General features: G+C 44.1%; 1 protein-coding gene across 1 annotated transcript in view; it reads left to right on the top strand.

Annotated features, from left to right (window-relative positions):
• Positions 1–9,597, top strand: part of LOC109894815 (A-kinase anchor protein 6) — a 180,977-nt gene extending 171,380 nt beyond the window's left edge. The window contains exons 14-15 of the mRNA XM_031828242.1: positions 6,770–6,886; positions 8,475–9,597. Of these exons, the coding sequence (XP_031684102.1) occupies positions 6,770–6,886; positions 8,475–8,522 (165 nt within the window). The 3' untranslated portion in view covers positions 8,523–9,597. The remainder of the gene's footprint in view (positions 1–6,769; positions 6,887–8,474) is intronic.
• Positions 9,598–13,815: the final 4,218 nt, after the last annotated feature.

The following is a 13,815-nucleotide window of genomic DNA, read 5'->3' as shown; positions in this document are numbered from 1 at the left end:
ATATTTTGCCAGTAGCGCTGTGGAACATCTAGGTGCACTTTTGCAAACTTCAAACGTGCAGCAATGTTTTTTTTTGACAGCAGTGGCTTCTTCTGTGGTGTCCTCCCATGAACACCATTCTTGTTTAGTGTAGACTCGTCAACAGAGATGTTAACATGTTCCAGAGATTTCTGTAAGTCTTTAGCTGACACTCTAGGATTCTTCTTAACCTCATTGAGCATTCTGCGCTGTGCTCTTGCAGTCATCTTTGCAGGACGGCCACTCCTAGGGAGAGTAGCAACAGTGCTGAACTTTCTCCATTTAAAGACAATTTGTCTTACTGTGGACTGATAGAGATACTAGAGATACTTTTGTATCCCTTTCCAGCTTTATGCAAGTCAACAATTCTGAGATCTCTTTTGTTCGAGGCATGATTCTCATCAGGCAATGCTTCTTGTGAATAGCAAACTCAAATTTTGTGAGTGTTTTTTATTCAGATCAAATTTGATGACCAATTTATGCAGAAATCTAGGTAATTCCAAACGGTTCATATACTTTTTCTTGCCACTGTAGACTTGGTGCTCCGGTACCACTTGCCGTGCGGTAGCAGAGAGTCTATGACTTCGGTGACTGTAGTCTTTGACAATTTTTTGTGCCTTCCTCTGACTCTGCCTAGTATATACTGTAGGTACTGGATGGGAGGAAGCTTGGCCACTACAGCACGTCGATGTTAATGGGGGCCGGTTCGACCCTCCTTTTCCTGTAGTCCACGATCAGCTCTTTTGTCTTGCTCACATTGAGGGAGAGGTTGTTGTCCTGGCACCACACTGCCAGGTCTCTGACCTCCTCCCTATAGGCTGTCTCATTTTCACAAAGTCCCGAAACCTGGAGGATCTGGAGAAGGTCTGTATGGAGGAGTGGGCCAAAATCCCTGCTGCAGTGTGTGCAGACCTGGTCAAGAACTACAGGAAATGTATAATCTCTGTAATTGCAAACAAAGGTTTCTGTACCAAATATTAAGTTCTGCTTTTCTGATGTACCAAATACTTATGTCATGCAATAAAATGCAAATGAATTACTTAAAAATCATACAATGTGATTTTCTGGATTTTTGTTTTAGATTCCGTCTCTCACAGTTGAAGTGTACCTATGATAAAAATTACAGACCTCTACATGCTTTGTAAGTAGGAAAACCTGCAAATCGGCAGTGTATCAAATACTTGTTCTCGCCGCTGTACATACAGAGAAAATAGTTGGCCCGAGAATTGAACCCTGTAGCGCCCCCATAGAGACTGACAGAGGTCCGGACAACTGGACCTCCGATTTGACACACTGAACTCTATCTGAGAAGTATTTTGGTGAACCAGTTGAGGCAGTCATTTGAGAAACCAAGGCTGTTGAGTCTGCCTATAAGAATACGGAGATTGACAGAGTCAAAAGCCTTGGCCAGGTCGATGAAGACGGCTACACAGTACTGTTTTTATCGATGGTGGTTATGATATCATTTAGGACCTTGAGCGTGGCTGAGGTGCACCCGTGATAAGCTCGGAAACCGTATTGCATTGCGGAGAAAGTACGGTGGGATTAAAGACAGTCAATGATCTGTTTGTTCACTTGGCTTTTATAGACTTTTGAAGACCTGGGCCAGTTGCTGCGGGGGGTGCAGAGCTGTTGGCCAGGGTTGGGGTAGCCAGGTGGAAAGCATGGCCAACTGTTGAGAAATGCTTGTTGAAATTCTCGATTATCGTGGATTTATCGGTGGTGACAGTGTTTCCTAGCTTCAGAGCAGTGGGCAGCTGAGAGGAGGTGCTCTTATTCTCTATGGACTTTACAGTGTCCGAAAACATTTTGGAATTAGTGCTACAGGATGGAAATTTCTGTTTGAAAAAGCTAGCCTTTGCTTTCCTAACTGACTGTGTATATTGGTTACTGACTTGCCTGAAAAGTTGCATGTGTAGTGCGCAACAGGATGTTTTTGTGCTGGTCAAGGGCAGTCAAGTCTGGAGTGAACCAAGGGCTATATCTGTTCTTAGTTCAACATTTTTTTGAAAGGGGCATGCTTATTTAGGTTCAAATCAATGCAACAGGTCAGCACCTCAGGAGTAAATGTCAGTTGGGTTTTCATAGCCGATCATTGAGTATCTCTACCGCTCCTGCTGTCTCTAGAGAGATGAAAACAGCAGGTCTGGGACAGGTAGCACGTCCGGTGAACAGGTCAGGGTTCCATAACCGCAGGCAGAACAGTTGAAACTGGAGCAGCAGCATGGCCAGGTGGACTGGGGATGGCAAGGAGTCATCAAGCCAGGTAGTCCTGGGGCATGGTCCTAGGGCTCAGGTCCTCCGAGAGAGAGAAAGAAAGAAAGAAAGAAAGAAAGAAAGAAAGAAAGAAAGAAAGAAAGAAAGAAAGAAAGAAAGAAAGAAAGAAAGAAAGAAAGAAAGAAAGAAAGAAAGAGAGAATTAGAGTTAGAGAGAGCATACTTAAATTCACACAAGACACCTGATAAGACAGGAGAAATACTCCAGATACAACAGACTGGCCCTAGCCCCCCGACACATAAACTACTACAGCATAAACACTGGCGGCTGAGACAGGAGGGGTCGGGAGACACTGTGGCCCCATCCGACGATACCCCTGGACAAGGCCAGGATATAACCCCACCCACTTTGCCAAAGCACAGCCCCCACACCAACTTACCACAGACCCGACACCAACTTACCACCAATTTACCATCTTGAGGCCAGGCCGAGTATAGCCCACAAAGATCTCCGCCACAGCACAACCCAAGGGGGGGGGGGGGGGGGGCGCCAACCCAGACAGGAAGATCACGTCAGTGACTCAACCCACTTGAGTGACGCACCCCTCCAAGGGACGGCATGGAAGAGCACCAGTAAGCCAGTGACTCAGCCCCTGTAATAGGGTTGTAAGAGGCAGAGAATCCCAGTGGAGAGAGGGGAACCGGCCAGGCAGAGACAGCAAGGGCGGCTCGTTGATCCAGTGCCTTTCCGTTCACCTTCACACTTCTGGGCCAGACTACACTCAATCATAGGACCTACTGAAGAGATGAAGACTTAAAGGTTGAGATGGAGTCTGCGTCTCTCACATGGGTAGGCAGACCATTCCATAAAAATGGAGCTCTATAGGAGAAAGCCCTGCCTCCAGCTGTTTGCTTAGAAATTCTAGGGACAGTTAGGAGGCCTGCGTCTTATGACTGTAGTGTACGTGTAGGTATGGTGAGGAAGGTGAGGTGAGGAAGGCACTTTTGAAGAACAACCAGGCACCTTCTACTGACGGATGAGGTCAGTATCCTTCCAGGATACCAGAGCCAGATCGATTAGAAAGGCCTGCTCGCAGGAGCGTTTTAGGGAGCGTTTGACAGTGATGAGGGGTGTTCTGCTGAGATCCTGGTTGAAAACAGCTGAGGTGTATTTAGAGGGCATGTTGGTCAGGATGATATCTATGAGGGTGCCCATGTTTATGGATTTGGGGATGTACCTGGTAGGTTCCTTGATAGCTTGTGTGAGATTGAGGGCATCTAGCTTAGATTGTAGGATGGCCGGGGTGTTAAGCATATCCCAGTTTAGGTCACCTAAAAGTACGACCTCTGACGATAGATGGGGGGCAATCAATTCACATGGGCATAGACTTGGATAGTAGGACAGAACTCTGCAGGCTATCTCTACAGTAGATTGCTACTCCGCCCCCTTTAGCAGCTCTGTCTTGATGGAAAATGTTGTAATTGGGGATGGACATTTCAACATTTTTGGTGGCCTTCCTAAGCCAGGATTCAGACACAGCTAGGACATCAGGGTTGGCGGAGTATGCTAAAGCAGTGAATAAGGTAAACTCAGGGAGGAGGCTTCTGATGTTAACATGCATGAACCCAAGGCTTTTCCGGTTACAGAAGTCAACAAATGAGAGCCGCTTGGGGACACACAGAGCCTGGGTTAATCTCTACATCACCAGAGGAACAGAGGAGGAGTAGGATAAGGGTACGGCTAAAGGCTTTAAGAACTGGTTCTCTAGTGCGTTCGGAACAGAGAGTAAAAAGAGCAGACTTCTGGGCGTGGTAGGATAGATTCAGGGCATAATGCACAGACAAGGGCATGGTAGGGTGCAAGTACAGTGGAGGCAAACCTAGGCATTGAGTGACGATGAGAGAGGCTGCATCTCTGGAAGCGCCAGTTAAGCTAGGTGCGATCTCCGCATGTGTGGGGGGTGGGGCAAGGGAGCTAACCGAGGCATGTAGAGAGGGACTAGGGGTTCCGCAGTAAAACAAAACAATGAGAGCTACCTTAAATAACAGTATACAAGGCATATTGACATTAGAGCGAGGCATAAAGCAATCACAGGTGTTGATTGGGAGGGCTAAGACAACAACGGGTAAACAGCTAAGACAACAACAACAGGTAAATGGCGATGAATGGGCAGAGATGGTCAGTTAGCTACATACAGGGCCTGAGTTCGAGGCTGGGGCCGACAGATAAACAAAATGAAGTACCGTGTTAATGAACAGTCCAGTAGGCATCAGCTGTGTAGCCGAGTGATTATAGGATCCAATTAGCACCAATGGACAAAACAGGCTGGGCAAATGGGAGACACGGCACTTAGAGAGTTAGCGGGCTGGGGCTAGTAGCTGGGTCCTCACGACATCAACGACGCGGAGGTCGGTTGAGAGCACATCGGCCGAAATACGTCAGCAGACCAGTCGTGATGGATCGGCGGGGCTCCGTGTCGACAAAGGGTGTAGGCCAATTGGCAAGAGAGGTATTGTAGTTGATGTACTTCATTTGCTACCCTGGCGAATGGGCCTAGCTCGAGGCTAACTGGTGCTTGCTTCTGGACAAGGGTGTTAGTCATGATAGCAACTCGGTAGCAGCTAGCTAGCTGCGATGATCCCGTGTAATGGTCCAGAGCTTGCGGCAGGAATCCAGTGATGTAGTGGGGGGAAAAAAGCAGTCCAATATGCAAGGGGCTGATATTGCACTGTGTAGACTGGCAGATATTATCCGGGCTATCCGGGCTAAAGTGGCTGGTGTCTGTGCTAAAGGTAAAGACTGCTAGCAGTAGCTAACAATGACTAAATAACTAGAACCCCCGCACATTACCTTGACTAACCCGTACCCCCACACATTGATTTGACTAACCCGTACCCCCACACATTACCTTGACTAACCCGTACCCCCGCACATTACCTTGTCTAACCCGTACCCCTGCACATTGACTCGGTACCCCCTGTTTATAGCCTTGTTATTGGTCATTTAATATGATTGCTTTTTATGAATTTTTTAACTTTAGTTTATTTGGAAAATATTTTCTTAACACTTTCTTGAGCTGCACTGTTGGTTAAGGGCTTGTAAGTAAACAATTCACGGTAAGGTTTGCACTGTTGGTTAAGGGCTTGTAAGTTAACAATTCACAGTAAGGTCTACACTTGTTGTATTCGGCGCATGTGACAAATAACGGTTGATTTGATTTGATTTTGGTTAGCTATAGTAAAACAAAAACTAGCAAGCCATCAAAAGCATTAGCTAAAAAGATTTATTAGCGGGAGCTAACAATGACTAAATAACTAGAAGCTACGGAGAGCGTGATCACACAGACGTCCGGAACAGCTGGTGCTCTCATGCATGCTTCAGTGTTGCTTGCCTTTAGCTCGTCTGTTAGGCTTGCGTCACTGGGCAGTTTGCGGCTGGGTTTCCCTCTGTAGTCCATAATAGTTGCAAGCCCTACCATATCTGATGTGTCAGAGCCAGTGTAGTAGGATTCAATCTTAGTCCTCCTGTATTGACTCTTTGCCTGTTTGATGATTCGTCTGAGGGCATAGCGGGATTTCTTATAAGCGTCCAGATTAGTGTCTCACTCCTTGAAAGCGGATGTTGCCTGTAATCCATGGCTTCTGGTTGGGATAAGTCACTGTGGGGACAACGTCGTCGATGCACTTATTGATGAAGCCGGTGACTGAGGTGGTATACTCCTCAATGCCATAGGATGAATCCCGGAACATATTTCAGTCTGTGCTAACAAAACAGTCCTGTAGCGTAGCATCTGCGTCATCTGACCACTTCTGTATTGAGCGAGTCACTGGTACTGCCTGCTTCAGTTTTTGCTTGTAAGCAGGAATCAGGACGATAAAATTATGGTCAGATTTACCAAATGGAGGGCGAGGGAGAGCTTTGTATGCGTCTCTGTGTGTGGAGTAAAGGTGGTCTAGAGTTTTTTTTCTCCTTTGGTTGCACGTGTGACATGCTGGTAGAAATGAGGTAAAACGGATTTAAGTTTGCCTGCATTAAAGTCCCTGGCCACTAAGTGTGCCGCTTCTGGGTGGGCATTTTCTTGTTTGCTTATGGCTTTATACATCTCATTGAGGTGGAAAATATACGGCTACGAATAATATAGATAAGAATTATCTTGGTAGATCGTGTGGTCTACAGCTTATCGTCTTTTCAAAGCCATTAAGGCAATTCTCAATAAAAAGTATTTATTGGAAAGAGGGGAATTAGTTTCCATTCGGTACTTGTTATTTGAAGTTATTTACCCAGCCCTATGTTATTTCCTCATCTCTTGTTGCTATGCTCTGTAACTAAAAGATGAGTGGATTATAAAATACTACAGAAATATATAACACCACCAACAATTCAATTCTAATGTGTTTTGATGTATTTTCTCTCCAACCCTCTCCCTCTCTTTCACCCCCTTCCTCTCTCCGCATCTCTCTATCTCTTTCCCTCTCTCTATCGCCCCCCACCCCCCTCTCTCTCCCTCTCCATCCTCTCTCTCTCCTCTCCTCAGTCTCCAAGGTCAGGCGAAGGTTGTCGGGAGGTCGGGGGCCGGGGCCCCCAGGGTAGTGGCCCTGTCTCTGACGGCTCATCTGCCTCAAAGACTAGAACCGCCAGGCCCCAGGTCAGGGTACGTATGATGAGCACCACCACACGCACACACACACTCTCACACGCCCATGCTTGCATGCTTGCCCACATAGACACACACACACACAGTAACGGACCCCCTTGGGCTGTGTACTCTACCTGGGAAAATGGCTAAAGGGGTTTCTCCCTGTCATCGTAGCGGTGCATTGCAAACAACACATTTTCCACCTCATTCCATTCTGCAAGTAAGCACATTTAAAAGAAGATGTGCCATTAATTCAAAAGGTGAACTAGTACTCTATTTCTTTTCACCCGTCTCTGCACTAAATGTTCTATGATAGGACATAAAAGCGTATTTTTGGCATTCAGGACTCAAATGCCTCAGTCTAGTAGTCAGACAATGTTATGATTCAAATGACAGGAACTCTAATCTCCACGTGGTGGCACCTTTACCAGCAAATTGGTTTGAAAAGTAGCTATTATCTAACAAGGGATATATATATATATATATTGGCTGGGGTTAGCCGTTACAAAATGCCCTTTCCTCTCTCTCTTTCATGGCCTCATCAGAAAGTGTTGGAAGAATGAGATCCTTTGCTTGGCTAGTCAGTCATCCTCCTTTATGAAATACTTATTTCACAAAGATGAAGAATACATCAATGACACAGTTTCATTCCATTCCCTTCTGGGAGTCTCTGAGCAAGTTCACATGTACACACAGTACGCATTTAACCTTACCCACGATTATTTTAATACAGTATATATTTATTTTCCACATTTAGCCTTACTCAACTAGAAGTCAGTCACCACAAAGGCAACTCACCTCAGAACTATATATATTCATGGCTCTGTATCCCCCTGTGGTATGAACAAACTATACTGAAGGGAGAGTTGCATTTAGTGATGTAGTGATGTCATCCCCAAATAGGCACCCCTGGGGCTAAACACTCTGCTGTCTCCCCTCTGTGAGTCCCCCCCTGTCCCCCCTCTCCCCCGCTGTCCCCATGCTGTCCCATGCCAGCCCTCAAGGCAGGACACGTGAGCCCCAGCCGAGCCCCGGTAGTCTGTACACACACACACACACACACTCACACACTGGTGCCGCAGGTGAGCCAGTCATGTCCCCATGCGAGTCCCAGCCTCAGAGAGCACAGAAAGCTACACACAGTAGTCAGATACACAGCTGTTTCTGACCCCCGTAGCACCGCCCTCGTCTGGCCCACTTGATCAGCCCTGCTGCACGCCATAACACTATAGAAGGGGGAAATGTGCAATAAGGCCAATGATGAATACAGACTACAAAGCACTGCTAGATGAATCAGTGGTCTGTGGTTTAGAGACTAATGTAACTAGTAGTTTTGTTGTCTATACTGCAGAGGTATTGTGTCACAGCGTTGTTTGTTGAAAAACTGCATGTACATTGAGGACAAACGTTTCAAATACTCACCCTTCATATTGTGTTTTTGAGAATATGGATTGTAAACATCACTGGCAGTGTTTGTGTGAGCTGGTCACTACAAAATTAGGGGGAATTTTTGAAAGGTTAAAATAGGTATAGAACAGTAGTGTTATGATAACTTACTAATTGACTGACATTGCAATGGATTGTTGTGTTCTTTTGTTTACAGAGACAATCAGGGAGTGTTTCCACAGTCACCTCCAAAACCCCTCTGTGAAGAGGAGTGAAGTGCCTGTGTGCAGTGTCCATCCTGGTGGTCTGTGGCCTGGGCTGGGCTCTCTCCCCTGGTCCCCCTGTTCCCCTGGTGCATGGCTCTGTCCAGACTGCTCTCCAGCTTCCTCCTCTTCCTCCTGGCTGCTGTAACGCTGACCCCTGACCTTTGACCCCCGCCGTCCTTTGCTCCTCCAATCCTGTCCCAGACTGGAACTGAGCTACCTCACTGCTCTGCCGACCACCATGCAAACCCCACGTCCATTTCTCACCACACACACGCACGCACACACACACACACACACACTTATTCCGCCAGTTTGCATGGCATTTCTCACTATCTCATCCGGTACTGTACAACCAGCTGCAGATGTTATAAGCCCAGGGCACAAGTTTTCCTTGTTTGCTGCATCAGAACAAAGTAGGGTCAAATTTGAAGAGGACACATGGGGTGGAGGAATCCTATGAGAACAGCACTGCTGAGAGTTCCACAGAGTTCTGAGACTTCCAGCCCCATGACAACGTGTGTTAAGAAAGAGAGAGAAGAGAGTGATTGTGTTGTCACTCAACTGATGAAGGAAATGGAAGTTGGACCGATGTCATAATGAAAGGCAAAAGCAAGTAGATCTATCTATGCAACACGGCCCAGGTTGGAAACAGCTGAACAGTGTTGTGTAGTATAAGATTGATGACGACTGTTGACTTAAATTCAGTATCTATCTACCATTTCCTTTTTTTTTATTCCTAAGACATAGAGGAACGTTACGAGGGAAGGTTTTAAACGTAAAAAATGTGTGCCTTGCTATTGTTGTTTCTTATACCTTTTGTTAAAACACTGCTTACCCAGTTAGGTGTTCAAAAGATGAAAGAAAAAAAGGACAACCGGCAAGGTTGAAACAGGCATCTGTTTCTATGTATACGATCTCCGACCTTGACGTATAATGATGGTGTACATGCTTTGTGTTTAGTGTAAAACTGTACGCGTTCTGTGATGTGGAATATTATGGGCCTTAAAGTGCTAGACTGCATGGTTAATAAATATACAAACATGTTGAGAAATAAACGTTATTCATTGGAAACCATTGGATTTACATGCCTGTTCTGTATGTGATTCACCTTAAACGTGTACAAGCATCTTTCAGCGTTAATCATTTCTCCTCTTCACACTATAAACGCAAAAGTGGAACATTAAATGAGAAATAAGGAAGATGTGTCTGGGTCTAGGCCATCATTGGGGATCCGAGGAGTTAGTACTTCGAAAAGCAGGTGATTGACAAGACTGATTGAGGTTATGTGAAAACAGATGTTTAGGGATGTCATTGAATGTTAACTACAAAGAAAAACTACATAAAGTGTTGCCAGCATCCTAAATGGAACCCTATACCCTATATAGTGCACTACCTTTGACCAGAGCCCTATGGGGCCTGGTCAAAAGTAGTGTACTATAGGGAATATGGACACACTGTATGTTAGCAAGCGTATAGGCATTACATTGACCACGGTGTGAGTGTGGCCTGCCACGCAGACACATATATTAGCATAAGTAATTGGTTGTTTACAGGAGGTGTTGATGATCCTGAAGATGATAGGACAGGAGACATTTTCCTCTGGGCCCATCAGCCAATCAGCTGCGGAGGTACATCCCCGACGAGGTTACACACACGCGCACACACACACACACACACACACACTGCTCAACAACCAATCAACTTTTCCCTGATTGCTTATACTAGCATTGATGACCAACCCTTTGCTGTAATCGTCTATTTGGTCTCATGGAAGATGCTAGTTTGTTGATGAGTGTGTTCTTACATCAGATCATATCAGACAGAAAAATGGAACAGTATTCATTGTTTATCAAAATGACTATGTATGTGAATATTACGTAAAACAACCGTTTCCTCGGCCATCAGTTGCCATGTTACAGGCTCTTGATCTAGCAAAGTGCAGAATACAGAATAAAAACACTGCATGTTATATCACATTATGAGGTATTTGATTACGGTGGCTTGTACTTCTATCTTATTAATAGGATAGTTGCCAAACAGTTTTTTATTCTCATTGTTGCTGAAGGGTTTAGACTTGACTGATAGGATTAATAAATTAGAATGGAAATGCATTCCTACACTGTCCTCAAAGAAACATAATGTGGCAGAAAAAAATAAAAGAAATGTGCCTTTTTGCAATTATCAAGATATTTTTGTAAGAAATGGAAATAACTTTAAAGGGAATAAAGGTCATGTGTATCGAACCATTGTGGCTTTGCAATTACCACCAGTCAAAATGTTGATTTGGGGTCTTTGCTTTAGCATGGATGGCAAAATGAATAAGATGGCTGGCTACTCTTTGTTGAAAAGATCACACATGATTACGCCACATCAAAAAGACAAGAAGGGAAATCATTTTTCTGTGTAGAAAGTTAGGAAAGGGAGGGATGAAAGAGTCCTGTTATTTAAATGTCACAAACTTGGGGGAATATTTCGGGGCGTGGTTGTACTGTGCGTCAACTTTTTTCTCTAATGAACTTAGGATAGTAATGAGTCAAGGCAAAGGTTTTACATTGCAGTCTGATGTAAAACATTCAAGTATTTTAGTAGCATTCCATAAGTATCCGTCATCGCTGATGGCCTTGTGTGCTTTTGAGAGCTTTCACGGTCTTCCATTCATTTCCAGAGATGGATAGAATCATTTCCTCATCATCAAAATGCCAATGTACTTTAATCTGGAAAAGGAAAAGAAAATGGGGGTACGAATTGAAAACAGATTCGCTTAAGCCTGTGTGCTGCATTATAGGCGTATGTATAGCGAGGCTATTAGAGACTCCCACGTTGTTCACTATGACAATCAATGTGAGCGATGACAAGCCTATACATTGGCACACACACACAAAATAACAAAATGTGCCATGTGAAAGTCATATGCTGAACAAAAAGTTTAACAATTGGAAAAGAGCTGTGAAAAGAATGTTAAAGTGGGCAAAACAAAAGACAACCAGGTGTGAGTTGATCATTGTGGTATGCAGTGGCAGACATCAGCTGTGTGTGTGTGTGTGTGTGTGTGTGTGTGTGTGTGTGTGTGTGTGTGTGTGTGTGTGTGTGTGTGTGTGTGTGTGTGTGTGTGTGTGTGTGTGTGTGTGTGTGTGTGTGTGTGTGTGTGTGTGTGTGTGTGTGTGTGTGGGGGGGCGATGACAGGGGTGCTGGCCCCATCAGTGGACCAGGGATTGTGCTGAGTGTGTTCATGTAATTTGAGAGGTTTAGGTGATTGCATTTCAGACATGTCATCAAACCGCATTAAGAAACAATTTGATATGGAATCACATAGGAGTCTGAAAGGGCAGTGCAGGAGCTTATAATCGAGGATAAATAAAAGCAAGGATGTCATCTCCACTTGGACATTCCGATCAATCATTAGCATATTGAAAGTATTTTTTCCTGAATGTCCCATCTGTAATTCCTCACAACAGTTAATTTATCATTTCTCTTGAGCCAAGAGTCATCTTCAAAACACAGGGAAGCAATATTTCAGATTACATTAGGGTGGTTGAGTAAAATGTGAGTGTTTTCCTTGCCCTATGCCTCCCTGGCTTTTAAAATTCACAAGCTAACCTATCCATCAGATAGGACAATGGAAATTAAGTGATTAAAGTAAGAATACGATCAAAGGTGATCTTTCACCACAAAAAAATGACCCTTACTTTACAGTAAACATGGGACGGTTAAGCCTAGTCCTGGACTAAAAAGCTCTTTCAATTGAGAATCTCCATTGAGAATGCTGTTTAGTCCTGGACTAGGTTTAATCTGGAACTGGGAAACCTGCCCTAAATGAGTTTTAAAAACGGTGGTATAGTCCATACTGAAAACTTGTAAGAACTTGACTATCTGTGATATTAAAACCATACTGTCTATGCAACTACAGGTGTATGATCTTAATTTGATCACTTTTGTTGCTGAGAATTTTCCTACACTGCTGGAAATGCAGATGAGCTTCATGATTTACATAAATTCCCTGAAAACCAACACTAATACACAGTTATATTAACACTATTGCACTTTTCAGGTAGCCTACTTTTGGACAGCTACAGTAACAGCCTAACCACCGATCAATCAATATTATGGACTAATCGTTCAAATAATGTTGCTGAAGGTTTATTTTGCTGTGACAATATAGATCAAATTAAGATCATACATCTGTATTGTCCTTTAAATCCCATTTTGAATTTGGATTTCCCATTAACACATATCTCAGACCAGAACCCAAACAGTGCTTTATCCTCTCTAAGACATTACAAAACAAGTCACATCCCAGACAAAAGAGAAAAATGTATGAATCACCTATAAGACTTGGATCTTTGGTAGTCACAAAAGAAAGATGAAATTAGGATTCGGAGAAGCGGCTTCAATTATCCACTTCTGATGCAAGAAGGAATGATGACCTCTGGAATCACAGTGTTATCATATGGAAGGCTAACACTCATTCTCAACCAGACATTCTAAAACAGTGTTATCACATAGAGACAGCTCACTCTCTCATTCTGGAGGAGACATGTTAAAACACTGCAAAGTTCCGATAAGGCAAATGACTCACAACGACTTGTAGAATTGCATGGTATGATAGCATGTCCTCCAAAATGTGTCCTTCCTCAGCTTCATCCAACATGGATCTTGTGGGATTGTTATCATGAGTCAGTCACTCTTTTATGAAAAGAGAGGAGAACAAAAACCAGCAGAATCGAATAAGTTGAATAGGTGTTAGTGATGGACGTTAGCTCTGACCTCTGCAGACTCTGTGTTGTGTTCTGTTTGAGGTTGGCAATATGTGATGGAGAGAGGTTGAGCTAGCTAACAGCAGGGCTTTGACAGTATTTATCCATCCTCACATTATTAAGCTAATTGGTCAATATGGTACTGGGAAAAAATGTCAATTACTTGGTCACTGGTCCTTGGTAAAGAGATTGCTTCCTTGTCCTTAATAGCCTATACCTACCAAAGTATGTTGCCCCCCCCCCCCCCCCCCACCCCCTAAAGGGGAATGATTAAACTTGATTTTAATGTTTCTAGGGAGAGCAAGAATCATTCTGATTGAGAAACGTGTTACGTCCTCTGAAATCAGATGCAGGATTGTCCTTAAATGAATACTATTCAATTAAGCTCCGTTAAAAAGCACAACTGCCTTTGCTACACTTCTCTATTGGCTGTAAGGTACCTCGTTACTTCAAGTGCCCATGCAGAATGAAGTGCCTGGCCCTAGTTGTATACAACATACCATTGATTATCATTATTTTCTAAGAGCGAGAAAGAGAA

This window comes from Oncorhynchus kisutch, linkage group LG7 (genome assembly GCF_002021735.2).
Source record: "Oncorhynchus kisutch isolate 150728-3 linkage group LG7, Okis_V2, whole genome shotgun sequence".
Lineage (NCBI taxonomy): Eukaryota > Metazoa > Chordata > Actinopteri > Salmoniformes > Salmonidae > Oncorhynchus > Oncorhynchus kisutch.
This window is presented reverse-complemented; position numbering and strand designations above follow the sequence as displayed.